Source organism: Oryctolagus cuniculus, chromosome 21 (genome assembly GCF_051225735.1).
Source record: "Oryctolagus cuniculus isolate XC-2025 breed Fujian yellow rabbit chromosome 21, ASM5122573v1, whole genome shotgun sequence".
In the NCBI taxonomy this organism is placed as follows: Eukaryota; Metazoa; Chordata; class Mammalia; order Lagomorpha; family Leporidae; genus Oryctolagus; species Oryctolagus cuniculus.
Genome location: NC_142887.1, coordinates 20,575,023 through 20,602,876, shown reverse-complemented (window position 1 = coordinate 20,602,876; position 27,854 = coordinate 20,575,023). Strand labels below are relative to the sequence as shown.

The 27,854-nt window shown below is 48.4% G+C and overlaps 1 protein-coding gene and 1 non-coding gene across 3 annotated transcripts; both read right to left on the bottom strand.

Annotated features, from left to right (window-relative positions):
* On the bottom strand, nt 1-27,819 carry DYNLL1 (dynein light chain LC8-type 1). 2 transcript variants are annotated; one of them, XM_017349497.4, is made up of 3 exons: nt 27,475-27,819; nt 1,943-2,080; nt 1-431 (listed from the first exon to the last, which is right to left on the bottom strand). In XM_017349497.4, exons 2-3 carry the CDS (start codon nt 2,072-2,074, stop codon nt 294-296), a joined length of 270 nt encoding a protein of 89 aa, XP_017204986.1. In that variant the 5' UTR covers nt 2,075-2,080; nt 27,475-27,819; the 3' UTR covers nt 1-293. The 2 variants fall into 2 exon arrangements, with proteins under 2 accessions (XP_017204986.1, NP_001075487.1); NM_001082018.2 differs by lacking the exon at nt 27,475-27,819 and adding an exon at nt 2,266-2,357 and having other exon boundaries at nt 116-431.
* LOC127484772 (U6 spliceosomal RNA) lies at nt 14,306-14,413 on the bottom strand. The gene has a single exon (XR_007911982.1). It is a non-coding gene; the product is annotated as a U6 spliceosomal RNA (small nuclear RNA).
* Nucleotides 27,820-27,854: the final 35 nt, after the last annotated feature.

The following is a 27,854-nucleotide window of genomic DNA, read 5'->3' as shown; positions in this document are numbered from 1 at the left end:
TACACATCTCCAACAGATTTATTTTTTAAAGGAATGAACTGAGAGAAAAAAAAAAAAAAACATGGGGAAGACAAGTATGGAATAGAAAATAAATACAAATGTAAGCTGTTTGGCTAATTGCTTTATAACCACAACAAACTAGTACAGAGAATGCCCTGTACAAAACACAATAAAGGTTCAAAGATTGAGGTGTTCCCTTAGCAAGGCTGAAGACTCAGTCTCTGGTATTTGGAATTTCGGCTGCAGTCCTTGTTTTTGGATGGATCACTGGGTTTGTGGCAGAGTCCATGCTTCTAACCAGATTTGAACAGAAGAATGGCCACCTGGCCCAGGTAGAAGTAGATGAAGTGTTTGGTTTCATGTGTCACGTAACTACCGAAGTTCCTCCCCACAATGCAGTGCCAGGTGGGGTTGTACTTCTTGTCAAACTCCTGGGAAAGAAACAAAAGAAAATACTAGAATTTTAGTGCTAAACCAGAAGAGTTTGCCTTCTGGGTAAGTCAGAGCCTAGAGAGGCAGAAAGGAGGTATTTAGCATCTGCAGATTCTCAGAATGAAAGAATGTTCCCCAGTTCCAAATCGCCTACACAATGCATTAATGCAAACAGTTACAATCTGAGCTAAGATGGGCATGGGAGTTGAGGTCAAAAGCAGAAAGGTCAATCTCAAAAATGGGGCTTTGTTGTAATGGTAACTATACCTTCACACCTAATAATAGTCACTGGCAGGAGGTAACCTCAGTTGTAGTTCACATTCTGTGCAAACAGAACTATACCTTATTTACCATGCACCAAAAATAGGTAAATTTCAGCCAAATAATCCATTTGAACCCATTCCTTATCAGAAAGATTCTTAACTGCGCTCCTGCATCACTGAAAACAAGACTTCCAGAAGGACAAAGCTCCAAGTAACATCCAAACCACAAAGCTTCGCATCACAATTTAAGGGGATAAGTCAATCACTCCACTGTTCCTGTAAGAATGCTGGAAGCAGCAGACTCTGACAGCGAATCGGCCACATTTTATCCTTAATTGTAACCTAACCAGTCCTGGTTTCCACGTTACTAAGATGCGGCTCATCTACTAACTGGTACTCAAGGATAATGAGTTGCAGAAACACACTTTCCCCCTTCACCCCAAGGGGCACTGGGGTTAGTTAAATTCGTCACTAGGTGACTACGCAAGCAGAGCCACCAAGGTAATACTTCTCTAAAATCCTTACACGTCGTTGTGGCAAGTTATATAAAATTTTCATACTCTTATAGAACACTTAAGAAAGGAGTCTGCAATGAGTATGATTTAAAAATTGCATTGACTTCAAATATACTGCATCAAGATAAACTTTTAAAAATTCCACGTTATTGTATTACCCTCGTAGCACACGCAGTGTTAATGTCTCTAAGTATAGTAAGAGGTCCCTACAAGCTAGATGCACGCCCTGCCGCTTTTGATTTATTTCTGTTCTCCCATTCTCTGCGGGAACCTTCCAGGGCTTAGGCTGCCGGCCGCCTGCCCCACAGCAAACAGAGCTCGACCAGGGCCCGATCCGGCCAGCCTGCTGCCGGCTGCCGAGCCCCCGCGCCAGCCCCCCGCCCCTCCCCCGCGGAGGGCTGGCGCTCTGCTCTGCTCCCGCCCGGCTGCAGGCTGCAGACGCCCCCGCAGCTCCGGCTCCCGAGCAAACGCCCAGACAGATCCCCGCGCCGGGGACCGCGGCTCTCCGAGCCTGGAGACCGTTGCTAGGTGGCGCTTCCCCCCCGCCGAGCTCCATTTAAAAACAAAACACAACCAAACACTTCGGGCGCCGAGGGTCTGGGGTTCCGACCGGAGCGCAGGATTCGTCTGCGTCCTTTCTGGAAGTCTCTGCACCCGAGCCGCCCCGCGCTCTGCGGGCGCCGGGCCCGGGCGGAGGGACCAAGAGGGCGGCGCGCCCCGGCCCCGGCTCACCTTCTTGATGTGGGCCGCGATGTCCTTCTCGATGTTGTATTTCTCCAGCGCTTGAGTGGCGCACTCCACCGAGTCCTGTTGCATCTCTTCCGACATGTCCGCGTTCTTGATCACCGCCTTGCGGTCGCACATGGTTACCTGCGGGGGAGGGAGGGAGGTCCCGACAAGGAGTGAGGGGTTGGGGTGTGGGCCGCGCCATCCCGGGACGACGCCCCCCAGCCCACTTCTCAGGACCCTAGGGCCGCGCCGAACGCATGGCAGGGTAAGTCCGATGCGAGAGGAAGCCACGCAGCAAGGACCCCCCGGCGTCCCGAGTCTCTCACCGTGGAGCTGGGGCTGACCGACCGGACCGGTCTCCTGGGGTAGGTGCTGACACCGCTCAGGCCAGGCAAGAGGCAGCGTCGCTAGCGAAGCCGTGGCGCATCTAAGCCGCCCCACGCCAGTAGCCACCGCCTAGTGCCCAGGCCCCGCCCTACTCCCCTCCAGCCCCGCCCCCACCTCACGTCCCTATTGGCTTAAAGCAGCCCACGGAATTCTCCCATTGGCCCACGATCTCAATGGTTCCCCCAGGATCTTTCTCTTGCATTTTGTTGCAGACCACAATGCACCGCTCACGGCGTCGGTTGCCCGGGCAATGGGCCTCACGCGGCGGGGCCCACCCGCCCGGAAGGTGGGGCCGAGCCGGGTCTCCAGGACCACCCCGCGCCGGCGGGAGGCGGGCGAGCGGGGTCGTTTCGCAGCCCTGAGGGGTCGCTCCGCACTCCCGGAAGCAGTCTAAGAAGTTAGAGGAGCGCTCGGACCCCGCAGACCCCCGCCCCGCCCTCAGTACGGATTCCAACGATTCTGACCAGGGGGCCTCTCGCCTCACGGAAAGACTTCCTCGGATCGGATTTCAAAAAATGTGAGGGACCAGATACCGCATGGTCTCATTCCACTCTCCACGGGCCCTCACAGGGGAGTGACCAGAGCCTTCCTGCGTCTTTCTCTTGTCCACCTACTCTTCATCAGCCCGAGCCTCTTAATGACCAAGGCATGAGCCCCGCGGTGGAAGAGAGGCGAACAGGACTTCCCCAGGAACGGTGCATGGGCAGCCACTCAACCCGAGGGGCTTTTTCTAGCGCTCCATTTCCAGCTAGGGGAGCTAGTGCTTACACCGGCCTGGGCATAGGCGTGGGCGCCCTGTCCCTGCGGTGCCCGGGAGGGCACCGCCACCCATGTGCGCAGGAGTTCCAGGCTCTTGGCTTCGGCCAGGCCTTTGCTGACATTTGGGGGGATGAGCCAGCGGATAGAAGATCTCGCTCTGCCTTTCCCTATCCCTTTGTAACACTGCCTTTCAAATAAACAAATCTTGAGAAAAAGATTGAGAGCGGTGGAATCATGTGATGCCAGAACCTGAACCTCTGGGTGCTATATACATATGTATTTATATAAAAGTTCAGGAAAATGGAATTAAAAGAAACATTTATTTTAGCACACAGAAAAATTGAAATCTACACGTACAAAGGGTCTGCAACAACATTTACGGAGGATGTAGCTTATGAAAAACCTGTGTGAATCTCGGAACTTTTTTGCAACCAAAATTAACATCTTTTAATTCCAATTTTTCAAAAGCTTTTTGAAGTTCCCTTCTATATACTTATGCCTCTGATCTATGGCTTAGACAGCTTTGCGGTTTTTGGCTAGAAAGGGCTGAGGAAGTGGCTCAGATAATTAGGATAGCAGCTGTTTACTGAGTCCAAGTTAAGAGTAGCTGTCGCTGTCTTCAGTTACTCCCCACAACAGCTGTGCCTGGGACCACCTTCCTCCTGCCTGCCCTCCGCAGTCTCCTCATTTAGATTTCAGCTCAGATATCACCTCCCCTGACACCCTTCAGTTACTCTCTGCCACCCTTTATTCTCTCCATTGTGTGTGCCTGGTTTATCCCATCAGAGAAATTAGCTTCTGTATTGATTTCCTTGGTTATTGTCTGTCTGCCCTGCGTGTTTTCTGTGCTTTGTTTTCAGCATCTAATTCAATGTCTGGTATGTAGTAGGTACTCAAAAAATATGCCTCTAATTAAAAACATACCAGATCTTTTAAAGACAAATTTATGATTTATTTGTTTATTTGAAAGGTAGAGGGACACAGAGAAAGAGTTCTTCCTTGCACAGGTTCACTTCCCAAATGCCTGCAGCCAGGGCTGTACCAGACTGAAGCCAGGAGCCAGAACTCCATCTGGGTCTCCCACATGGGTGGCAGGGGCCCAAGCACTTGAGTCATCACTTGCTGTCTCCCAGGATACATTAGTAGGAAGCTAGATAGATACCAAAAGAGCCAGGGTTCTCACTGCTGTGCCACAAGGCCCACCCCAGATACCAGATTTTATGTCACCAATTTTACAGATTTAGAAAATTGATTTTACCAAGAAAATGCCATTTATAAATGAATAAGCTCCAGGTCCGAATGACATCAGAATTAGGTTGATATATCTAGCTTAGGGGCCAGCACTGTGGCGTAGCAGGTAAAGCCACTGCCTGCAGTGCTGGCATCCCATATGGGCTCCAGTTCGAGTACCAGCTGCTCCACTTCTGATCCAGCTCTCTGCTGTGGCCTGGGAAAGCAGTACAAGATAGCCCAAGTCCTTGGGCCCCTGCACCCACATGGGAGACCCGGAAGAAGCCCCTGGCTCCTGGCTTCAGATCAGCTCAGCTCCAGCTGTTGCGGCCATTGGGGAGAGAACCAGTGGGTAGAAGACCTCTCTCTCTCTCTTTCTCTGTAACTCTACTTTTCAAATAAATAAAATAAATCTTTAAAAATCTATCTATATCTGGGCCAGCGCCAAGGCGCAGTAGGTTAATCCTCTGCCCCCAGTGCTGGCATCCCATATTGGCACCGGTTCTAGTCCTGGCCATTTGGGGAGTGAACCAACGGAAGGAAGACCTTTCTCTCTGTCTCTCCCTCTCACTGTCTGTAACTCTACCTCTCAAATAAATAAATAAAATCTTTTTAAAAATATCCATAGCTTATCTATAACTTTGAAGGAAAGGAGTGTGGAATGAAACGATGTTGAGGCTTTCTAACAGATAACAGGATGCTATTAAAAAATTAGGATAGGCATCTCTCCCCTGTGGCACCTGCCCTTCTCCAGCATCTCCTGTGTTTATAGCGCTCATCTCAATGCTATCTTTTTTTAAAAATGAAAGATGCCATTGGAAACTAGGGTCTTTCTGGCCTGTGTTTAGCTCCTAAAGACTCTGCAGTATGCTATTGTTTCTAGGAACCAAAAACTCTTCTGCTTTTTTCATTTTTTTATCACTCATTTCTGCAGAATCTTTCTCATTGCCTATTTTTTTTCTTTTTCTTTTCTTTCTTTTTTTTTTTTTTTTTTACAGGCAAAGTTAGACAGAGAGAGACAGAGAGAAAGGTCTTCCTCTTTCTGTTGGTTCACCCCCAAAATGGCTGCTACGGCCGGCACTGCACCAATCCGAAGCCAGGAGCCAGCTGCTTCCTCCTGGTCTCCCATGCAGGTGCAGGGCCCAAGCACTTGGGCCATCCTCCACTGCCTTCCCGGGCCACAGCAGAGAGCTGTACTGGAAGAGGAGCAACCAGGACACAATCTGGTGCCACAACCGGGACTAGAACCCGGGGTGCTGGCGCTGCAGGCGGAGGATTAGCCAAGTGAGCCGCGGCACCGGCCTCTCATTGCCTAGTGATCGATTCACCCCACAGTGGGGCAGGCAACAAATATCCCCTGGTTATTACAAAAAAAGCACTGCACAGCATCTGGGTGCTTGAAATACACACCCAGGATCAGTTACACTACCATCCCCAAGGAGCTGCTAGGCAACAGGATACTAATCCCTCCAGTATCATAGCTTTGGGAGTTTGAAGAGACTTTTTAAAAGATATATTTATTTGTTTATTTGAAAGGCAGAGGCAGAGGCAGGGAGAGAAAGAGAGGTCTTCAGGCCGGCGCCGCGGCTCACTAGGCTAATCCTCCGCCTTGCGGCGCCGGCACACCAGGTTCTAGTCCTGGTCGGGGCACCGGATTCTGTCCTGGTCACCCCTCTTCCAGGCCAGCTCTCTGCTGTGGCCAGAGAAGTGCAGTGGAGGATGGCCCAAGTGCTTGGGTCCTGCACCTGCATGGGAGACCAGGATAAGCACCTGGCTCCTGCCTTCGGATCAGTGTGGTGCGCCGGCCGCGGCGGCCATTGGAGGGTGAACCAACGGCAAAGGAAGACCTTTCTCTCTGTCTCTCTCTCACTCACTGTCCACTCTGCCTGTAAAAAAAAAAAAAAAGAAAGAAAAAGAAAGAGAAGTCTTCCATCTAGTGTTCACTCCACAAATGGTCAAAACGGCCAGAGCTATGCCAATCTGAAGCCAGAAGCCAGGAGCTTCCTCCAGGTCTCCCATGTTGGAACAGAAGTCCAAGGACTTGGGTCATCTTTTTCTGTTTTCCCAGGCCATAGCAGAGAGCTGGATCAGAAGTACAGCAGCCGAGACTCAAACTGATGCCCAAATGGGATGCTGGCACTGCAGGCAGCAGCTTAACCTGCTACCAAGCAGGTAACATTAATGAGTTAAGATGAGGAAAGTGGCACAAGAAGGAATAGTGGGGATGGTGGTAAGCAAAAGAACCCCCCTTCAGAGGTGCTAGGCAGATTTTGCCATTTAAGAATGCTGACTCCATGTTGTAAAGTCTCCTAGTTTTAAAGAGAGATAAGATGCCGGCGCCGCGGCTCACTAGGCTAATCCTCCACCTTGCGGCGCCAGCACACTGAGTTCTAGTCCTGGTCGGGGCGCCGGATTCTGTCCCGGTTGCCCCTCTTCCAGGCCAGCTCTCTGCTGTGGCCAGGGAGTGCAGTGGAGGATGGCCCAGGTCCTTGGGCCCTGCACCCCATGGGAGACCAGGATAAGTACCTGGCTCCTGCCTTTGGATCAGCGCGATGCAGATGCGCTGGCCTCAGCGTGCCGGCCGCAGCGGCCATTAGAGGGTGAACCAAAGGCAAAGGAAGACCTTTCTCTCTGTCTCTCTCTCTCACTGTCCACTCTGCCTGTCAATAAATAAATAAATAAATAAATACAAAAGCGAGATTAGAAATCTGGATCGGCAGCTGGACACTGACATCTCATATGAACACTGGATCAAGTCCCAACTGCTCCACTTCTGATATAGCTCCCTGCTAATGCACCCAGGAAAGCAGTGGAGGATGGCCCAAGCATTTGGGTCCTGCCACCAACATGAGAGACCTGGATGAAGTTTCTGGCTCCTGACTTCAGCCTAGCCCAGCCCAGGCAGTTGTGAACCCAAATGGATCCCCAGTGGATGGAAGCGATCTCTCTGTGTGTGTCTCTGCCTCTCTCTTTGTAATTCTGCCTTTGAAATAAAATAAATAAATATGAAGGAAAGAAAGGAAGAAATCTGGATCAATAGGGCTGGCATTCAGTGTAGCAGCTGAGACACTGCTTGGGATGCCCATGACCCATATCGTAGGGCCTGGGGTTTGAGTCCCAGTTCTGTTTTTGATTCCAGCTTCCTGCTAATGCACACCCTGGGAATCAGCAAGTGATGACTCAAGTACTTGGATCCTTGCCACCCATGTGGCAGACCCAGACTGAATTTCTAGTTCCTGACTTTGGCCTGGCCCAGCTCCAGCTGTTGCAGGCATTTGAGGAGTGAGCCAGCATTTGGGAGTGCTCTGTCTCTGTCCCTCTGCCTTCCAAACAAATAAAATAAAACATTAAAAAAAATAAATAAATCTGGGTTATTTTATGGAAACTATCCTCACCCTAAAGTGTTGGTTACAATCACTTTTTGAAACTCTGCTCAGTCTAAATATGGCCTGTGGGCCTCATTTGCAGCCTCTTATCTAGTTTGATACCAAACCTAGTGCTCTTTCCAGCACATCAGACAAGTTGGCTTACCCCTGGATGTCATGGGGTTCATACTTTGGCAGTGAATGGAGCATGAAGCTACACCACTTGGCACTTTATGCTTGCTGAATGAATGCTGAATAAATGAATGGGTGCAACACCAAAAAGCCTTACTTAGAGCTGCACAAAGATAGCATCTGGTGCAGTTAATCTTTAAGATTTATGTATTTGAAATGCAGAGGAGAGAGGGAGATGGAGAAGGGGAGGGAGAGGGGTATATATATATTTAAATATATATAAATATATATATATATATATTTAGAAAGAGAGAGAGAATCTTCCTTCTACTGGGTAACTCCCCAAATGAAGGCTGAAATTCCACCTGGGTTTCCCACATAGGTGGCAGGGGCCCAATTACTTTCCCAGGCACATTAGCAGGGAGCTGGATGCGAAGTGGAGCAGCTGGGGCTCAAACTGGCACTCCCATATGGGATGGAAGAGAAGGTTTAATCCATTGGGCCACAACACCCACCCACCCCAGTGCAGTTTTGATTGGCATCAGGGAGAGTTCAGCACATTGCAGATATGGGGATTCTGTGAGAAAAAGGGAGAAAGTGGAGGCAAAAGCATTCCATTCTTTGCTGATCAGAACCATTCCATTGGGTCCTTTTTAAATTTTAATTAATTTATTTTTATTTTATTTCAGAGACAGAGAAAGATCTTCCATCTGCTGGATCACTCCCCAAATGCCCACAACAGCCAGGATGAAGCCAGGAGCCTGGAACTCAGTTTGGGCCTCTCATGTGAGTGGTAGGAACCAAAACACTTGAGCCATCATCTGCTGCCCTCCAGGGTACACATTAGCAGGAAGCTAGAATCTGAGGTGGAACTGGGCTTGAGCCTAGTCACTCCAATATGGGAAGTGAGTTTTCCAAGAAGTATCTTTTTAAATTAAATATTTATTTATTTATTTATTTGAAAGGCAGTGTGACAGAGTGGGAGAGACAGACAGACAGACACACACACACACACACACACATACACACAGGGCAGGGTGAGGGGAAATCTTCCATCTGCTAGTTCACTTCCCAAACGCCTGCAACAGCCAGGGCTGTGCCAGGCCAAAACCAGGAACTCTATCTAGGTCTCCACATGGGTGGGAAGAACCCAAGAACTCGGGCCACAATAACTGCTTCTCAGGATGCATTAGTGGGAAGCTGGACTGGAAGTGTAGAGTAGCCAGATTGACACTAGGCACTTGATTATGGGATGCTGGTTTCCCAAGTATATCCACTTAGGCACCCACTGTGCCACAACCCCTGCCCCATAAAAAATATTTATGGCATTTTCTTTTTGCTATCTTTTCATCTTTTTTTGAAAGGCAGAAGAGAGATAGAGATCTCCATCTGCTGATTCATTCTCCAAATGCCTACAGCAGCTGATGCTGGACCAGGCCAAACCCTACAGTCTGGAGCTCAGTCTGGGTCTTCCACTTGGGTGACAAAGACCCAAGTACTTGAGTCATCACTGTTGACTCCCAGGGTGTGCCTTAGTTGGAAGCAGAAAATGGAAGTGGAGCCAGGACTCAAACAGGAGTGGGATTCAGGGATCTCAAGTGGTATCTTAACCATTGTATCTAATGCCCAACTCTAAATAAACAAAAATTTAAGGGGCCAGCGCTGTGGCATAGCAGATAAAGCCGTTGCCTGCAGTGCCAGCATCCCATATGAGTGCTGGTTCAAGTCCCGCTGCTTCTCTTCCGATCCAGCTCTCTGCTATGGCCTGGGAAAGCAGTAGAAGATGGTCCAAATCTTTGGGCCCCTGCACCTGCATGGGAGACCCGGAAGAAGCTCCTGGCTCCTGACTTCAGATCAGCACATCTTCGGCCATTGTGGCCAATTCGGGAGTGAAACAGCAGATGGAAGACCTTTCTCCCTGTCTCTCTCTCTCTCTGCCTCTCCTTCTCTCTGTGTGTAACTCTGAATTTCAGATAAATAAATAAACCTTTAAAAAAATTAAAATACAAAATAAAGAATGCATCTAGGCCGGTGCCGCGGCTCAATAGGCTAATCCTCCACCTAGCGGTGCTGGTACACCGGATTCTAGTCCCGGTCGGGGCACCGGATTCTGTCGCTCCAGGCCAGCGAAGGCAGTGGAGGATGGCCCAAGTGCTTGGGTGCTGCACCCCATGGGAGACCAGGAGAAGCACCTGGCTCCTGCCTTCGGATCAGCGCGATGCGCCAGCCGCAGCACGTCAGCCGTGGTGGCCATTGGAGGGTGAATCAACGGCAAAAGGAAGACCTTTCTCTCTCTGTCTCTCTCTCTCACTATCCACTCTGCCTGTCAAAAAAAAAAAAAAAAAAAGAATACATCTAAAGACCTAGCCAAAATATGGTAAATGGTAGCTATTGCTACCATGTGTTAGGTATTTTGGACCCATTATTTCCTTGGATTCTAACAACAGCTCCATGAGTTAAGAACTATTGGTCCTTATGACACAGATGAGGAAACTAAGATTCAGAGAGGTGAAGTCCTCTGTGTAAAGTCATACTGCTAGGAAGTGACAGAGTTGGGACTTGAATCCTGGGCTGACTCCACAGTCTAATGTGGTAAATGGAATCTTTGGGCTATACCAACCTCCTAGAGAAAAATGATTGGGTGTTTCAGAATAGAGTGCCTGTAGACTGAGTCCTTACGGGGACCTGAACTACATGTCAGATGACAGGTGGATGGATGGAAGGATGGGTATTTTGGGATAATTCAGCCAGCAACACTCCAAACTTGACTCTAGCATGGTCTTTGACTGCCCTGATCTCCCCTGAATGGAATCACCTTTCCTCTTTGGCTATGAGACTTTCCCAAGGCCCTCAGAAAGCCCTTCAGAGATGCTCTTCACAAGCAGCCTGAGGGATTCCTTGCAGGGCCTGCAGTTTTCCTTATGCACAAACTAGCTAGCAAGGACAACAGTCTGCTCCACCTCCACCTCACCAGTGCCCAGGATGGCTCTGTTCTCAACCCTGTCCGATAATCACTTTTCAAGCTTTTGGGGACCTCGGGCCCTTTCCTGGCCTAGGAGTTCCAACTCACCCTTATCTGAAAGGAAGTGTGAGATAACCCTGCAACTCCAGAATTGATTCAAGGACCCCCACCCAGACAGGAGGGGCCCTATGGGAGAGTATAAGGCCTAGGCCTAAATCCAGAAGCTTCTTCCCCATAAAGAAGGACTGGCACTAGCCTGGGACTGGCAAGGTAGCTAAGCCTTGGTGCCAAGGACTGTACTGCAGTGCAGGGAGAGCAAGGCCAGACAGGCTGAGACAACTTGGAAGAGAACCCTCACCTCTGGCCAATAGCCAAGCATCGCCTGACTAGACTAACACTCTGCTATTCATGAGGACAACAGATTAAGTCAGGCACATCCAGAGGGGCCAAAGAGGTCCCCTCTGCTTCCAATCAGTGGGCAGAGCCACCCAGAGCAGATATTGAAAGGCAGACTTTGAAGGCAGGGTATGCATCCCTGCCCTGCCGCCTACTAATGGATGCAACCTTGGGCAAGTGAGTCCATCCCTCTGCGTTTGTTTCCACATTTGTAAAATGGGGATTGTAACAGTCTGTTTCTCAGAGACAATCAGGAGATAGTGAGATAGTACAAGTCAAGTATGTAGTACAGTACTTGGCACATGGCAAAGGTTAATGGCACTAGCTATCAATTTTCATTAGTGTTATTGAAACCATGACTTCTCAACTTTGGTGCTTATTAACATTTAAAACCCAAAATATTTTTTGTTTGAGGAGATGTCATGTGCATTTGAAGACATTGTCAAAAAAACAAAATTACTGGGGCCGGCACTGTGGCATAGTGGGTAAAGCCGCTGCCTGCAGTGCTAGCATCCCATATGGGCTCTGGTTCGAGTCCTGGCTGCCCTACTCTGATCCAGCTCTCTACTGTGGCAGGGGAAAGCAGTAGAATTTGGCTCAAGTCCTTGGGTTCCTGCACCTCACCTGCATGGGAGACCCGGAAGAAGCTCCTGAATCCTTGCTTTGGATCAGCTCAGCTCTAGCCATTGTGGCCAATTGGGGAGTGAACCAGTGGGTGGAAGACCTCTCTCTCTCCCTCTGCCTCTTCTTTTCTCTGTGTATAACTCTTCCTTTCAAATAAATAAATAAATAAATAATTTTTTAAAAAAGGATTAAAGTAGAGGAAACTTCATTATTGTGCTGTCACTAGCCTGGGACACTTGGCTGTTATCTCTCTTGATTTCTGGGAAGGCCAATTAACAATTTAGCTTTGGTAAGGTGGAACCGTAGTATGAGTGACTCCACTGTGATTTTTTTTTTTAAGATTTATTTTTATTTATTTGAAAGTCAGAGTTACACAGAGAGAGGAGAGGCAGAGAGAGAGAGAGAGAGAGGTCTTCTATCCAATGGTTCACTCCCCAGATGGCTGCAATGGTCGGAACTGCGCGGATCCGAAGCCAGGAGCCAGGAGCTCCTTCCAGGTCTCCCACGTGGGTGCAGAGGCCCAAGGACTTGGGCCATCTTCTACTGCTTTCCCAGGCCATAGAAGAGAGCTGGATAGGAAGTGGAGCAGCCTGGACTAGACCCGGCACCCATATTGGATGCCGGCGCTTCAGGCCAGGGTGTTAACCCACTGCGCCACAGCACCGGCTCCTCCATTGTGATTGTTAGTTTGGCCTATTGGGGCCTAGGGCAGGAGCTTAGTCTGAAACACTGGCCTCCTACAACTTTTATTTAACAATGTTTAACAGCCTCCTTGACCTCTACCGACTAGATGCCAATCGTGTTGCACATCCTATTTAAATAAACAAAAATGTCTGCAGATTGTGTCAATTATCTACTGGAGGGAAAACTCTTCACTTCAGTTGAGAACCACCCTAAGTAATATGGACTGAGTCCAAATGTCACAGATCCCAAACTCAAAGCCCATCTGGAGGAATGTCTATAACAGATCACATTAGCTCCAGTACAGGATTGGATTCTGCAGTTTGCCCTGGGAGCTGAGGAGCCCTCTCTGACTCAGTAGATAACCTCAGTGTCACTCTGTAATTACATGCAAAGAGGTCTCCAGTTAATCCTCAAATTATTCTAGGGTTTCAAATAAAGGGACAGGTGGTTGGTGCCTGATTTCTGGCATTTTCATTTTGATTGGGAGAAAATCTGACTCTGCAGAAGCAGAACTAGAATTGGTTCAGATTTATATTACTGAATATTTTTAAATGAGACAAGCACTGTCCTAGATGCTGGGGATGCAAAGGAGAACAAAAGAGGAGAAGTTCTCTTTCCTTTTCTTTTTTTTTTTTTTTTTTTTGGACAGGCAGAGTTAGACCATGAGAGAGAGAGAGAAAAACAGAAAGGTCTTCCTTCCGTTGGTTCACCCCCCAAATGGCTGCCATGGCTGGCGCGCTGCGCTGATCCAAAGCCAGGAACCAGGTGCTTCCTCCTGGTTTCCCATGCAGGTGTAGGGCCCAAGCACTTGGACCATCCTCCACTGCCTTTCCGGGCCACAGCAGAGAGCTGGACTGGAAGAGGAGCAACTGGGACAGAATCCGGCACCCCAACCGGGACTAGCACCCGGGATGCCCGCGCTGCAGGTGGAGGATTAGCCAAGTGAGCCGCGACGCTGGCTGAGAAGTTCTCTTTTCATGGAACTTATATTCCAGTAGGAGAATAAAAGATAATAAACAAGAAAAATATTTAGGGATGCTGGTAAGTGCAGTGGATAAAGTACAATAAGAAAACCAAGTGACAGGGTGAAGAATTCTTGTTTTAAGGTCTCTCTGAGAAGGTGCCATTTGAGCCAAGACTTGATGACCTGGCTACTGGATGGAGCATGGAGCAAGCCATTAGAAACAGAGAGGCCAGTTGGAGGCTATTGGAACAATCCAGGTGAGAAGTGATGGGCCTTGGACCTGTGTGGTGCTGGCAGAGACAGGATGAGAGATGATCCGATTCTAAGTACATTCTGAAGATGTTGCTGACAGTTTGTGATGAATTTGAATGCAGAATATGATGGGATAAGAGCAGTCAAGGATGACTCTAGCTACACTTGTGGCCTGAACGGTGAAAAGAAAGATTGAGATGGGTAAGGTGGGCATGGGAAACAAAATGTTTTGTTTGAGCCATGATAAGTTTGTGATGCCAAGTAGACATTCCAGGTGGACATGTCAAATATGCAGTTAAATATATGAGTTCTGGGAAGAGGGCCAGGCTGGAGTTATAATCTGGGGAGTCATCAGTTTATAGATGGCATTTACAGCCATGGGCCTGGATGAGATCACCATCGAGGGAGGGATATGTGTAGATGGAAAAGGGAATGCTTATTCAGCTAGTAATATTCTCTGAGCATTTACAACAGGCCAGGCTCTGATCTAGGTGCTCCACATAGAGATGGACTTCCCTTGGCTTCTGCTCAAGAGAAGCTCCATTGCTTATTTAATTTTTCCTGCCTAAGTGCTTGGGTCATTTAGAGGATAAGCCTTGAGAGTTCTCACGTTGTCTCTTAGTCACTTATTCATTCTTGCGTGTCATCCTTGCGCAGGGGCCATGCTAATCTTCTCTGTATCATTCCAATTTTAGTATATGTGCTGCCAAAGCGAGCACAATAACTTATTCATTTTTAAAAGACATTTATTGGTACAAAGCCAATATCTAGGCACTTGCACCCATACACCAAGTAAGTCAGACATGGCTCCAGTCCTCACAGAGTTTACATTTTGCCTGTTGAACAACAAGGCACGCAGGATATGATTATAGTTTCGACAGATACGGGATAAGCTGCTATGAGAGCTATTAATGGGGGCTCTGCTCTAGCCTGGGAAACAGGGAAGACTTTTCTAAGATTCCACATTTAAGAAGCAGCCTACTAGAGCAGGAAACCAGGCCAAGGGTAAGTGCAGGGAGCTTTTCAGGAAGATGAAACAGGATGTTCAAATATCTGAAGCTGGAACCAGGCTGACAGATAAGGGAAAGTCAGCCTGGCTACAGAGCAGTTGTGTGTGGTAGGGTAGAAAGTGTGGGTAGCAACCAGACCTTCAGGGCTAAGCCTGTGGAGGGGCAGGCATGTGGTACAGTGGCTAACTTGCCACTTAGGACATCCTCATTCCATATAAGAGTTCCTGGATTTAAGTCTTGACTCTGCTTCTCACTCCAGCTTCCTGCTAATGGGCACCCTGAGAGGCAGTGGTGATGGCTCAAGTAATTGGGTTCAAGTGGCTGGATCCCTGCCACCAATATGGGAGACCTAGATTGAGTTGCCAGCTCTCAGCTTCTTCGTGGCTTAGTTCTCATTCTTACAGGTATTTGGGGGACATGAACCAGCATATGGGAGTTCTTTCTGTGTGTCTCACGCTCACTGTCTATCTCTGTCTCTATGCCTCTCAAAAATAGAATAAAATTCAATAAATTATAGAAAAGTAAAATAAAAAACTCTCAACCTTCTTTGCCCAGACCACTGGAACCCTTATTCTACTTTAAGGAATGAAATGTTGCTGGATTCTAGATTGGAAAATAAACAAAGCCATTTTCCCTATGTAAATTTGGAGATATAACACCACTCCAATGAAGATACTTAAAGGGAATCATACATAAGTAGTGCAGCAGTTAAGGCCTGGATTGTGATGCCCATATCCCATATCATAGTGCGGGTTCTAGACCCTGTTCCCTCTGTTTCTGACCTAGCTTCCTGCTAACACATATGGAGAGGCAACGGATGACGGCTTAAGTGCTTGGGTACCAGGTACCCACATGGGAGACCTGGATTGAGTTCCAGGTTCCTGATTTTGACCTGGCCCACCCTTAACTATTTACAGGCATTTGGGGAGTGAACCAGCAAATCAAAGCTCTTTTTCCCCCCTCCCTCTCTCAAATAAAATGAAAACAAATAAATTTTAAAATAAAATATAGAAAAAATATTGTTGAGTGGAAAAGGAGCAATGGAAGGCAACCAGACCTTTCAGCAGTATAAACTTAGAGCAAAGTTCTAGATTAGAACACAGAGTTCTGAGCACCACTAACCTCACTAAGTCAGGGAGCTGAAGGCTTGGCCAGGCAAAGACTGGGGAGGTCGAGGTGGAGAAAGAAACCATGTTCTTCCAGCAAAAGGAAACAGCCAGAGCAGAGACCTAGGGGAAGCAACGTGCAGGATTCCAGGCCTAGCAGGTCTCAGAGGACTGGAAGGGAAGTAGAAGATGAGGAGAAGCTGCTGGAGGCAAGGTCTGAAGGTCAAGGCAAGCATGTGCAAGTGGTTGAGATTGCCTCCAGAATGACCCACTGCCCATATAACAAGTCCTCAGTGGATGGACATTGAGAGCCATTGGTTGCACTAAGCTTTTGAGGAAGTAGAGATATTAATAAAAACCCCAGTATTTTGAACCCAGCTCCCCGCAAAGCCCTTCTTCATCAAACCAGGAAGGATCATTGGATTTCCACTGAGTCCTATGTGGCTCCCTTAGCATCCTCTTGCTATGCATGGCTCTCCTTCAGGGACTGTGAGGCCATATTCCTCGCAGGCCCCTCCACCTCCAGGCCTGAGCATTGCCTCTCCTTTACAATCACCCTATTCAGGCATATACAATAAGCATCTGTACAGCAAAGGCAACTTCCTTTGGGCAGCTGAACTATTTAGGGCTCACATGTGCAACCCAACCCAGCTGGGCTCTGCTTTACACGGGGGCATCTTCCAGTAAGTCTCCACGGCTGTAGCTCTGGAGTAAGAAAGAACAGCTCCTTTGCTACCCCATGTGCTCACTATGCTGAATGAATTCACAAAGCACCCAGCTCTCTTCTGTCCTCCTAGCTTTCTTGCACTTTCCTTTTGCCTGGCATGCTTTTCTTTTCTCTTTATGTACCTGCTTAACACCATCCGGTTCTTCAGGTCCAGTTTACAGGCCACTCCCTCCAGAAAGCTTTCCCTGAATACCAGCCTATACATACAGCAGGACTACCTTGTACTGTATTTCTTACAGCACATTCACTCAGCCCTCAGAATCCCCAGAGGAGTGGGGGGTATGTTCCAGTGCCCCTGAGGATACCAAAATCCACAGATGCTCAAGTCCTTTATATAAAATAGTATAGTATTTGCATATAACCCAAACATACTCTTTTTTTTTTTTTTTTTACAGGCAGAGTGGACAGTGAGAGAGAGACAGAGAGAAAGGTCTTCCTTTGCCGTTGTTTCACCCTCCAATGGCTGCCGCGGCCGGCGCACTGCGCTGATCCGAAGGCAAGAGCCAGGTGCTTCTCCTGGTCTCCCATGGGGTGCAGGGCCCAAGCACTTGGGCCATCCTCCACTGCACTCCCGGGCCATAGCAGAGAGCTGGCCTGGAAGAGGGGCAACTGGACAGAATCCGGTGCCCCGACCGGGACTAGAACCCGGTGTGCCGGCGCCGCTAGGTGGAGAATTAGCCTAGTGAGCCTCGGCGCCGGCCACAAACATACTCTCTTGTATATTTATTTTAAAATACATTGAGAGGTAGTCCATCTTATTTTAAAAATTATGTATTTATTTATTCAATTTATTGGAGAGACAGATGAACAGACAGAGATATCACCCATTGGTTCAAATGCCTCCAACAGACAGGGCTGGGCCACGTCAAAGCCAGGAGCCAGGAACTCAATCCAAATCTCCCATGTGGGTGGTAAGGACCCAACTAGTTGAGCCATCACCACTGCCTCTCCCAGTACACATTAGCAGGAAGATGGAATTAGGATATGGATTTGAATATCAAACCCAGGAACTGCAATGTGGTATATGAGTCCCAACCAGTGGCTTAACCACTAGGCCAAATGCCCATACTCCCTCTTGTATACTTTAAAATCATCTCCAAGTAACTTAGAAAACCTAATAAATGTAAACAGTTCTTACTGGTTAGGAAATGATGACAAGGAAAAGTCTACATGTTGAGTACAGATGCAACCACTGTAGGCCTAACTATGCAGTATATGAACAAGATGTGAGCTGAACAATGCTCAAAGGAGAGTGCTGAAGGGAGACTGAGACCTGAGAGGGCTGGAGGCACAGCAGGGAGAGCCTTCACATCACTTCATTCACATGGATTCAGCCTAGCACTCAAGGTGTGACAAATTCAAGCTTTGCTTTATGGAAAATTTTGGAATTTTTTCTTTTTCAGACATTTTCAATGGCTGAATCCATGGACGTGGGACACACAGCTATGGAGGACTGACTATATCTCACTTGGTTGTAATGCTTCTTTGGTTGTCTGTGAATGGTGTGACATCAGAGTTTAGGTCTAACTCAGTTCTATGTTTGTAGCATTCAATATCTAGCACAAAGCCAGGCACTTCCATGACTCAGTAAATATCAGCTGAATGAATGAACCATGTTGAGTAAGCAGGGGGTGGGGAAGCCACCCAAGTCCCACAAGCCACGATCACAACCCTGGGCTCTCGGAGCTGGGGCTGCAACTTAGCTTACTGTGAGAGAAAAAAAGCCTGGCTTCCTGCCTGTACCTTCAAGGATCGTGCCACAGCAAGAACTAGCAGCCCAGCAGACAGGCGAAATAACAACCAAAAAAGAACTGGTTCCCAGCTGCCTGGCTCCAGGGAATGTTTGTCAATGTGACATTCACAGAAGCCCTGCACATGTGCTGGCTGAGGGGGAGAGGGAGCCTCCGCCAGACACAAGGAAATTCAGCCACTGTGCACGTGTTAACACTGGGGGATGTGTGGCTGAAAAGCTTCTTAGTTTTTTTATAACTTCTAAAAACCTCCAGATACTTCTCATATTTGCTTTTTTTTTTTTTTTGACAGGCAGAGTGGATAGTGTGAGAGAGAGACAGAGAGAAAGGTCTTCCTTTTGCCGTTGGTTCACCCTCCAATGGCCGCTGCTGCCGGCGCGCTGCGCTGATCCGATGGCAGGAGCCAGGTGCTTCTCCTGGTCTCCCAAGGGGTGCAGGACCCAAACACTTGGGCCATCCTCCACTGCCTTCCCTGGCCACAGCAGAGAGCTGGCCTGGAAGAGGGGCAACCTGGACAGAATCCGGCGCCCCGACCGGGACTAGAACCCGGTGTGCTGGCGCCACTAGGCAGAGGATTGGTCTAGTGAGCCACAGCGCCGGCTCATATTTGCTTTTTTACCTTTAAGAAATCTGTTTTCCTCGGCAGCACACAGTTCACTGAAAATCTGCTTAGGACAAAACTGATTTGGGTAAAAAAATGTAGGGTCCTATTAAATAAATGTGTCCTTTTGCTGCTTCAGAAACCATTCTTAGCAGTGTTACGAATCTTTTCACACCCCATTTACCTTTTGCTTGTGTTTCTGTTTCACTATGCCCTAGAGTAAGATTCCAAGTTATTTGACAGGGTGTAAAAACATTTAGGGAAAAGTTCTGAGTTAAGGGACAGAAATTTGGGGTTTAGAAAATAAAATCTGGGGAACTTGATGAGCCCATTTGCCAGTTTGTACTTTAGTACCCCTTTTCTAGAGCCAGTAGAACTCTTTTTTTACACACTAGTTAGTAAAATCAACAGGTGTTTAGGCATCTACTACGTGTCAACACAATAGGGCTGTAAAAGAAAAGGGATTGGTCCCAGTAGTTCTTGACCTTTCTGGGCGTGGCTTGTAGACCACTGAGAATGATGAACTTCTGTCCTGTCCTATGTGGTACCCACAAGCCACATCTGGCTACCAAAATTCAAATTAATTAATTATTCTTAAATATAATTAAAAATTTAACTTTTCAGTTGCAATAGCCATGTTTTAAATGCTCAAAAGCGTCATGGAGCTAAAGACTACCATATAATACTTAGAAACTATTCCCATCACTGGAGAAAGTTTTATTGGACAGTGCCTCCTGGGTTCTTTACTCAGAACAAAGAGACTTTTATGCTCAGGTACAATATTTTGCACACCATGTTCACAACTTTTTAGAGTCAGGGTCAAGAGGTGGAAACTGGGGGAGAGGAGATGAATCCAAGACAAGGAAACCCTTCTATGAAAAGCTGTTTGAGGGGGCTGCTGCTGTGGCGTAGTAGGTTACACCTCCGCTTGCAGTGCCGGCATCTCATGTGGGCTCTGATTCAAGTCTGTGCTGCTCCCCTTTCAATCCAGCTCTCTGCAAATGGCCTGGGAAAGGAGCAGAAGATGGCCCACGTGCTTGGGCCCCTGCACCCATGTGGGAGACCTGGAATAAGCTCTTGGTTATGGCCATCTGGGGAGTGAACCAGCAGATGGAAGACCTCCTCTCTCTCTCTCTTTCTATCTCTAACTCTGCCTTTCAGATAAATAAACAAATCTTTTAAAAAATGCTGTTTGAGGATTCCATTGCAGAATATACCAAGTTAGCATAGATAGATAGATAAATAAATAAATTCAGTCTTCTCACTGCTTGAAACAGCCTTAGAAAAAACTAGCGCTGTGTTCCCACCTGTTTGGCCACATTCAAAGAAACATCAATTCCTTCCTTATCTAAAAATAATCAAAAACAATGTTCAAGGTTTTCTGCTCTCTCTTCAGAAGCCACCAAAGGAGAATTACACACATACCAGGCTGCAAATCTTAAGTTATCTTCATCTTTGTCTTCTCAGCCTCCCACACTTGCACTTGCTTCCCTAAAGCTCTCTGAACCTCCCCTCTCATCTCCACCCCCTCAATCTCAAAGTCTCTCTAAACCTCCCTACAGCTGCTGCTGCTCCCCTTCCTCCCCGGCATGGACTAGTTATTAGCAGAACTGTTCAATTTCATCCCATCATATAAATACAGTGGCAGAGGCTAGAAAGATCCAGGGAGCTATGGCCAGGAACACATTCCACCATGACGCAGCCTACAGCTCTGCCTGCCAGCCTGGACCAGTTTCTCCAAGATGACTCATTTTTCCACTGTTATCTACTCCCTCACCTCTTCCTCTTCTGCCCACTGCTACCAAGGGCCAGGACCTGGGAGACGCTCATGACTGAGCTGACAGGAAAGGAAACATTTTGCTGGGATGCCAAAAGAGGACTGACGTCACAGGGAAAGGCAGAAAACCAGCTGTTCAGGTTCATGGAATGTGTTATCCACAGTGTTAATCATTATTATTATTTGTAAGAATTTACAAATCTATTTGATCTATTCTCTGGTAGAGAGTAAATGGCTTGCTGTGAGGAGTGCATTAACTCTAAATTTTCTTTTTAATTCTTTTAATTTTATTTGAAAAGCAGAGAGAGCAAGAGAGGGGGTAAGGGTGGAAGAGAGAGAGAGAAACCTGCCATCTACTGGTTTACTCTCCAAAGTCTGCAACAGGTCTGGCCTAGGCTGAAGCCAGGAGCCTGAATTCCATCCAGGTCTCCCACATGGGTCACTGGAACCCACCTACTTGAGCCATCACCTGCTGTATCCTATGATGAACATTAATAGGAAGCTGGAATTGGAAGCAGAGCCATGACTTGAACTCCAGCTCTCTACTATGGGATTCCAGTGTCTCAAGCAGCATCTTAACCATTGTGCCAAATGCCCAACCCTGCATTAAGTCTGAACAGTCAGCCAAGGTCAAAGATTTCTTTTAAATCCAAGGAGAGAGGCTGGCATTGTAGCACGCAGGTTAACCCACTACCTCAGATGCCAGCATCCCATATCTGAACGTCAGTTGGAGATCTGGCTGCTCCACTTCAAATTCTAGCTCCTTGCTAATGCACCTGGGAAAGCAACGGAAGCTGGGCCCAAATAGTTGGGCCCCTGCTACTGGATGGAGCTCCTAGCACTGGGCTTCAGCCTGGCCCATCCCTGGCCACTGTGGCCATTTGGTGAGTAAATCAGCAGATGGAAGATCTCTTTCTCTCTCTGTCCTTCCCACTGTCTCTGTCATTCTGTCTTTCAAATAAATAAAATAATCCTTAAATGTAAGTAAATAAGCTCATTAATAAATCCAAGGAGAAGCTCATTTGTACCTTTTTTATCATTGTGTCAGGGATGAATATTTATCAAGCCACCATATATTTTAAGTGAAAGCTTCTCCCTGACGCAAGAGCAGTCCTGTCTCAGGTATGTGCGGAATGCCCGTTCACCGCATTAGCTCACGCACTCGGAGCGCTGTTTTCAGTGGAGAGGTCACATGGAGCCTAGGGCTGTCCTATCTCTTATCCTTCCTTGTCCTGCATGCACATCTTACCTCACCAGTGTCCATCCCTTGTGGATCTGCTCCTCCCTCTCTAGACTGATCAGTTCCTGCTGCTTTATTCTCCATCTTGGAATGCCATTGCCCAAACCAGTTCCCCAAGCAGGGAACCAGGGAGTCAACTTGGATGCTCCTTCTTCCTCAACCCCCAGATCCAATCCATCACATCCTATGATTTCCTTTCTTTGTAAATTCTTAACTCCTTAAGTATCTCTTCATCTTCATCACTGTACATCGGGCCACAGGGGTCTCTCTCTTTAAAATTTATTTATTTAAGAGATGGAGTTAGAGAGAAGGGGAGAGGGAGAGGGAGAGGGAGAGGGAGGGGGGAGAGAGAGAGAGAGAGAGAGAGAGAGATCTTCCATCTGCTGGTTCACTCCTCAGTGGCTGCAATGACTGGGACTGAGCCAGGCTGAAGCCAGGAGCCAGGAGCTTCTTTTGGGTCTCCGACATGGGTGCCGGGGCCCAAGGACTTGGGCCATTTTCCATTGCTTTCCTGGGCACATTAACAGGGAGCTGGATGGGAAGTGGAGCAGCCAGAACTTGAACAGGCACCCATATGGGATGCCAGCACTGCAGGCCACAGCTTTAACTGGTTGAGCCACAAGTGCCAGCCCTTACAGATATCTCTTGTTTGGAAGATTGCTGGTCTCCCTGTACCCATTGCCATGACTTCCAATCCATCCTGTTATTTTTGTGTGTAACCTGCTAGTCAATGGGCCATTTGGATCTATTTCTGTCTTACCTTTTGCTCCCCTGAATACACACTATCATATTCCTCTAGAAAAGTAAGACTCTATGGCCTGGCGTGGTGATGTAGCAGGTAAAGCTGCCGCCTGCAGTGCTGGCATCCCATATGGGTGCCGGTTTGAGTCCCAGCTGCTCCACTTCTAATCCAGTTCTCTGCTATAGTCTGGGAAAGCAGTAGAAGATGGCGCAAGTCCTTGGGCCCCTGCACCTATGTGGGAGACTCGGAAGAAGCTCCTGGCTCCTGGCTTTGGATCAGTCCAGATCCAATCACTGTAGCCATCTGGGGAGTAAACCATCGGATGGAAGACCTCCTCTCTCTCTCTCTCTCTCTCTCTCTCTCTCTCTGCCTCTCTGTAGCTCTGCCTTTCAAATAAATAAAGAAATATTTTTTAAAAAGAAAGGAAAACTAAGACTGTAACTCCAAAATCGTTCAGGGATAATGTAATTTTTATAAAAATTTTATTTATTTGAGATGCAGAGAGATACAGAAGAGCTCTTGGTCTATCCACTGGTTCATTCCCCAAATAACCACAAAAGCTCTGGGGCTAAGGTTGGGCCTAGGCCAAAGCCGGGAGCCAGGAACTCAATCCTGCATCCCTCTTGTGGGTGGCAACTTCATCCATCACCATTTCCTCCCAGGGTATGCATTAGCAGGAAGGAAGCGTCAAGAGCTGGAGACTGGTATTGAACCCATGAATCCAATATGATACACTGCATCATAACTGGTAAACCAAGCATCAGCCCAGGATAATGTAGATTTTTTTTTTACATAAGGATCTACTAAGTCACAGGAGAGGACCTACACAGTAATTATCCTGTACTCTTCTTATACTGTCCCCTTAGTTATTTCTCACTTTTTCTAAGTTCCCCCACAATGGCACTGCCACATCTCTCCTCCCCTCCACTGTCACTCCATTTCCTTCCTACTCTCCTGCAGCTGTCGGCTGGTCAAATTAGCTCTGTCTCCTTCCCTTCTCCATTTCTCCAATCCATCAGCTGCCATTTTCTACTGAGACAGTCTCATCCCATTATAACCCTTTAAAACCCTTCAGTTTACTCATTGCCTCAACAGAATTGATTTCCACAACAAGGCCTACCAGGCCTTGCAAGTCCCAGCCCCAGCCCCTTCTCCCTAACTTCCCTACAGGAACTTGCGACTCCAGTCACAGTGTAGCCAAGCTGTGTTCTGTCTGGGTTACCATTCCTGCTGTCCTTTTTGTCTGAAACCTCCTTCCCTTCTTTCCTCTGCTTAACTCCTGCTGGTCCTACAAACTCAACCTAAAGATCTCCTTCTAGGCCGGCGCCGCAGCTCACTAGGCTAATCCTCCGCCTAGCGGCGCCGGCACACCGGGTTCTAGTCCCGGTCGGGGCGCCGGATTCTGTCCCGGTTGCCCCTCTTCCAGGCCAGCCCTCTGCTGTGGCCAGGGAGTGCAGTGGAGGATGGCCCAGGTGCTTGGGCCCTGCACCCCATGGGAGACCAGGAAAAGCACCTGGCTCCTGGCTCCTGCCATCGGATCAGCGCGGTGCGCCGGCCGCAGTGCTGGCCGCGGCGGCCATTGGAGGGTGAACCAACGGCAAAAGGAAGACCTTTCTCTCTGTCTCTCTCTCTCACTGTCCACTCTGCCTGTCAAAAAAAAAAAAAAAAAAAAAAAAAAAAAAAAAAAAAGCTCTCCTTCTAGGAATCTTCTATAGAATCTCTAAGTCTGCGTTAGGAGGTCCTCCAGTGTGGTTTCAAGCAGCTTCCCCTTATCACAACTGTATCCCACACGAGGGTGTGTCAGCAACATGTATAGACAACTTGAGGACAGTTACATTACTTTGTGTCCTGGGCTTCACACAGAGCAAAAATTTGAGAATGTAGTAAGTGATGTCGAGTAACTAGAGGAAAAAAAGCTCAAAAGGACGTTCCTGCCTAGTGTATGGCCTTAGTAGAGAATGCAGCCCATGAACCCTCTGAGCATTAAGTGATAATCTTGGCCTCCTTTGTGTTCTTTTTTGACAGGCAGAGTTAGTGAGAGAGAGAGAAAGAGAGAAAGGTCTTCCTTCCGTTGGTTCACCCCCCAAGTGGCGCTGCGCCAATCCAAAGCCAGGAGCCAGGTGTTTCCTCCTGGTCTCCCATGCAGGTGCAGGGCCCAAGCACTCAGGCCATCCTCCACTGTACTCCCGGGCCACAGCAGAGAGCTAGACTGGAAGAGGAGCAACCGGGACGGAATCCAGCGCCCGGACCTTGACTAGAACCCGGTGTGCCGGCGCTGCAGGTAGAGGATTAGCCTAGTGAGCCATGGCACCGGCTTCCTTTGTGTTCTAACCTGTGAAGGTCTTCACCTGGGCTCAAAGGAACAAACTCCACCTTTGGAATTGTGTGGAGGATCCTAAAAGCTCCCAACAATTTAGCTGTGCTTGTCCTAATCCAGTAAGTCTGTGTTTGCCATGTCCCCACATCTAGGTGCCACATTTTCTAGGTTTGGGAACTGAACCCCTTTGGAGATAACATGCTGCAGGACCTTGCACACTACAAGATGAATCACTACAATCAGCACGGAGTCTTCCACCTAACAGAGTCCTATTGGTCACTTAGCTGACTCCTCTCCCAGTTGTTTCTGGCAGCACTTTTTTCTTTTTATCTTTGCAAGCAACAATTGCATAAGAATGGCAGGACTCAGACAATGGCATTAACACACCTAAACACATCCCCCAAAATGAGGAAATGAGGGGGTATCTGGACTGCAGGATGCCTCTGGGATAAGTAAGTTCCTATAAGGCTGAGTTCTTAGATTCAAGGTCATACTTAGCCAGGGCTCTTTCCTGCTTGCCTTCTGAAGCCTAGGAGAGAATAGCTACAGGCATTACACAATCCAGAATATGATGGTCCTGGTTTACTTTAGAAATCATTTATGCCGGTGCCGCGGCTCACTAGGCTAATCCTCCGCCTTGCAGCGCTGGCACACCGGGTTCTAGTCCCGGTCGGGGTGCCAGATTCTGTCCCGTTTGCCCCTCTTCACAGCTCTTCCCGCTGTGGCCAGGGAAGGCAGTGGAGGATGGCCCAAGTGCTTGGGCCCTGCACCCCATGGGAGACCAGGAGAAGCACCTGGCTCCTGCCTTCGGATCAGCGCGGTGCGCCGGCCGCAGCGGGCCAGCTGTGGTGGCTATTGGAGGGTGAACCAACGGCAAAAGGAAGACCTTTCTCTCTGTGTCTCTCACTGTCCACTCCGCCTGTCAAAAAAAAAAATCATTTATTTTGTTTTATTCCAGTTACAAAAGAAGTACTTGACAATTTGATAAGCACAAAAAAGAGAAATAAAATAAGTAAAAATATAGAAATCAATACCATTAAGAGATATCTCCACAAACATTTGGAAGGTTATTTTCTTCTATGCTTTTTTGTTTCAAACAATGAATACACTCACACAAACAAATGTATGTATGTGCAAATATATCCTTTTGTATAGGACTGCGATAATATTGTATACATTTTTAAAACATTTAAATTATTTATTTTTATTTATATATTTTATTATATATTTTATGTATTTTTTAAATTTTAAAGGAAGAGAGACAGAGAGAGACCATCAGACAAAGAGAGATCTTCCACCCATTGGTTCATTCCCCAAATGTCTGCAATGGGTGGGGCTGATCAGGAGCCCAGAACTCAACCCAGGTCTCCCACATGGGCAGCAGGGACCCCAGTACTTGAGCCATCACCTGCTGCCTCCCAAGATGCACATTAGCAGGGAGCTGGAATTGGAAGCACAGCTGGGACTCAAACCTGGAGACCCGTGATATTGTATAAAAATTTCTTTGAGAATATGAAAATGAAGCATTGCTGCTCTAACAATCAACTCTAAAGTGAAAGTTGCCATTTAAATACCATTTAATAATTATTTGAGCGGCAGAGAGACAGAGATAGACACAGAGGGAGCTCCCACCCACTGGTTTACTCTGCAAATGCCTGCAAGGGCCAGGGCTGGAGCAACTGGAGCCGGGGTGGGGGGTGTACACGGCAAGGTCTCCTATGCAGGTGGCAGAAGCCCAAATACTGAAGCCATCGCTGCTGCCTCCCAGTCTGTCTTAGCAGGAAGCTGGAATTGGGAGCAGAGCCAGGTATCTGAACAAAAGCACTCTGCAAACAGCACCCTAACTGCTAGGATCAACACTCATCCCTAAATACCACCATTCATACGTGATGAGAGAGACAGAGAGAGACGTATCTCCTACAGACTGGTTCGCTGGGGAGTAGACGCAGAAGCCAGGAGCCTTGGAACTCAGTCACTCCTACGTGAACGGCTGCGGCCCAAGTACTTGGACCATCAGCTGCTGCCTCCTAGGGTGTGCATGACCAAGAAGCGGGAATGAGGAGAGCAGCCCGGACTCGAACCCAGGCACTCCGATACGGGATGCGGACGCCCCCGCAGCCGCTTAACCACTGCGCCAATGCCCGCCCCAGAGTGTTCCTTTCCGCTATGACAAATGTCCTAGATTCTCCTCTGATGCGAGTCCCGTTTACCACACGTTCCCGGGTTTAATTCTCTGCATGTGGAAAAGTCAAGGCGGGAGCCCATCTTAAGTGCTCAGACCGGACGGCGGGGCTGTGGGTTCCAATCCTGACCCCTCTGGGACCTCTGTTCTCTCCCCCTGTCACACCGGGGTCCTTCCATCCTGTGTCAGGATTAAAAGCGCCAAAAGCCAGGCGCTCTCCAGAGACGGTCCTGACAGAAAAAGTATGAGTCCATCACTTCCTCGTCTCCGGTAAACTCGCGAGTCCAAAAGCTAAATGGGGACCGCGGGGCTCGGAGGGCTACTGACCTGAGGCTGAGGGCCGCTGTGAGGACAGCTGAGGGGTCAGCCTGCCGCCCCGGCCTCCTTCCCTCCGGCGCCCCGCACGCAGAGTGACAGCCGCCGGCCGGCCGTGTGCGCGCCCCCTCAGCTCAGTGAGCGCTCACAAAAGCCTGTGAGGTAGGCGGCGCTAGAGGGAGAAACCCAGGCTCAGGCAGCCCAAGTCACTTGCCCAGGCCCACGCAGCAGGCGACGGAGCAGGGTACGGGACGCCCTGGGCCGGTCGGCACCTACAGGGGGCGCCGGCCCGCGCGCACGCGCACTCGCCTCCGCCGCGTCCCCTTTAAGAGAATTCCTTTTGCCTCGGTCGACTCTGTCGCTTCCGCTCCGCGTTCCCATGATGCAGTGCG

Coding starts and splice junctions, on each gene's coding strand:
- DYNLL1 (XM_017349497.4), bottom strand. CDS start 2,074: ATGTGCGACCGCAAGGCGGTGATCAAGAACGCGGACATGTCGGAAGAG. Junction 432..1,942: donor TCGCGGCCCACATCAAGAAG/GTGAGCCGGGGC, acceptor TTTCTTTCCCAG/GAGTTTGACAAGAAGTACAA.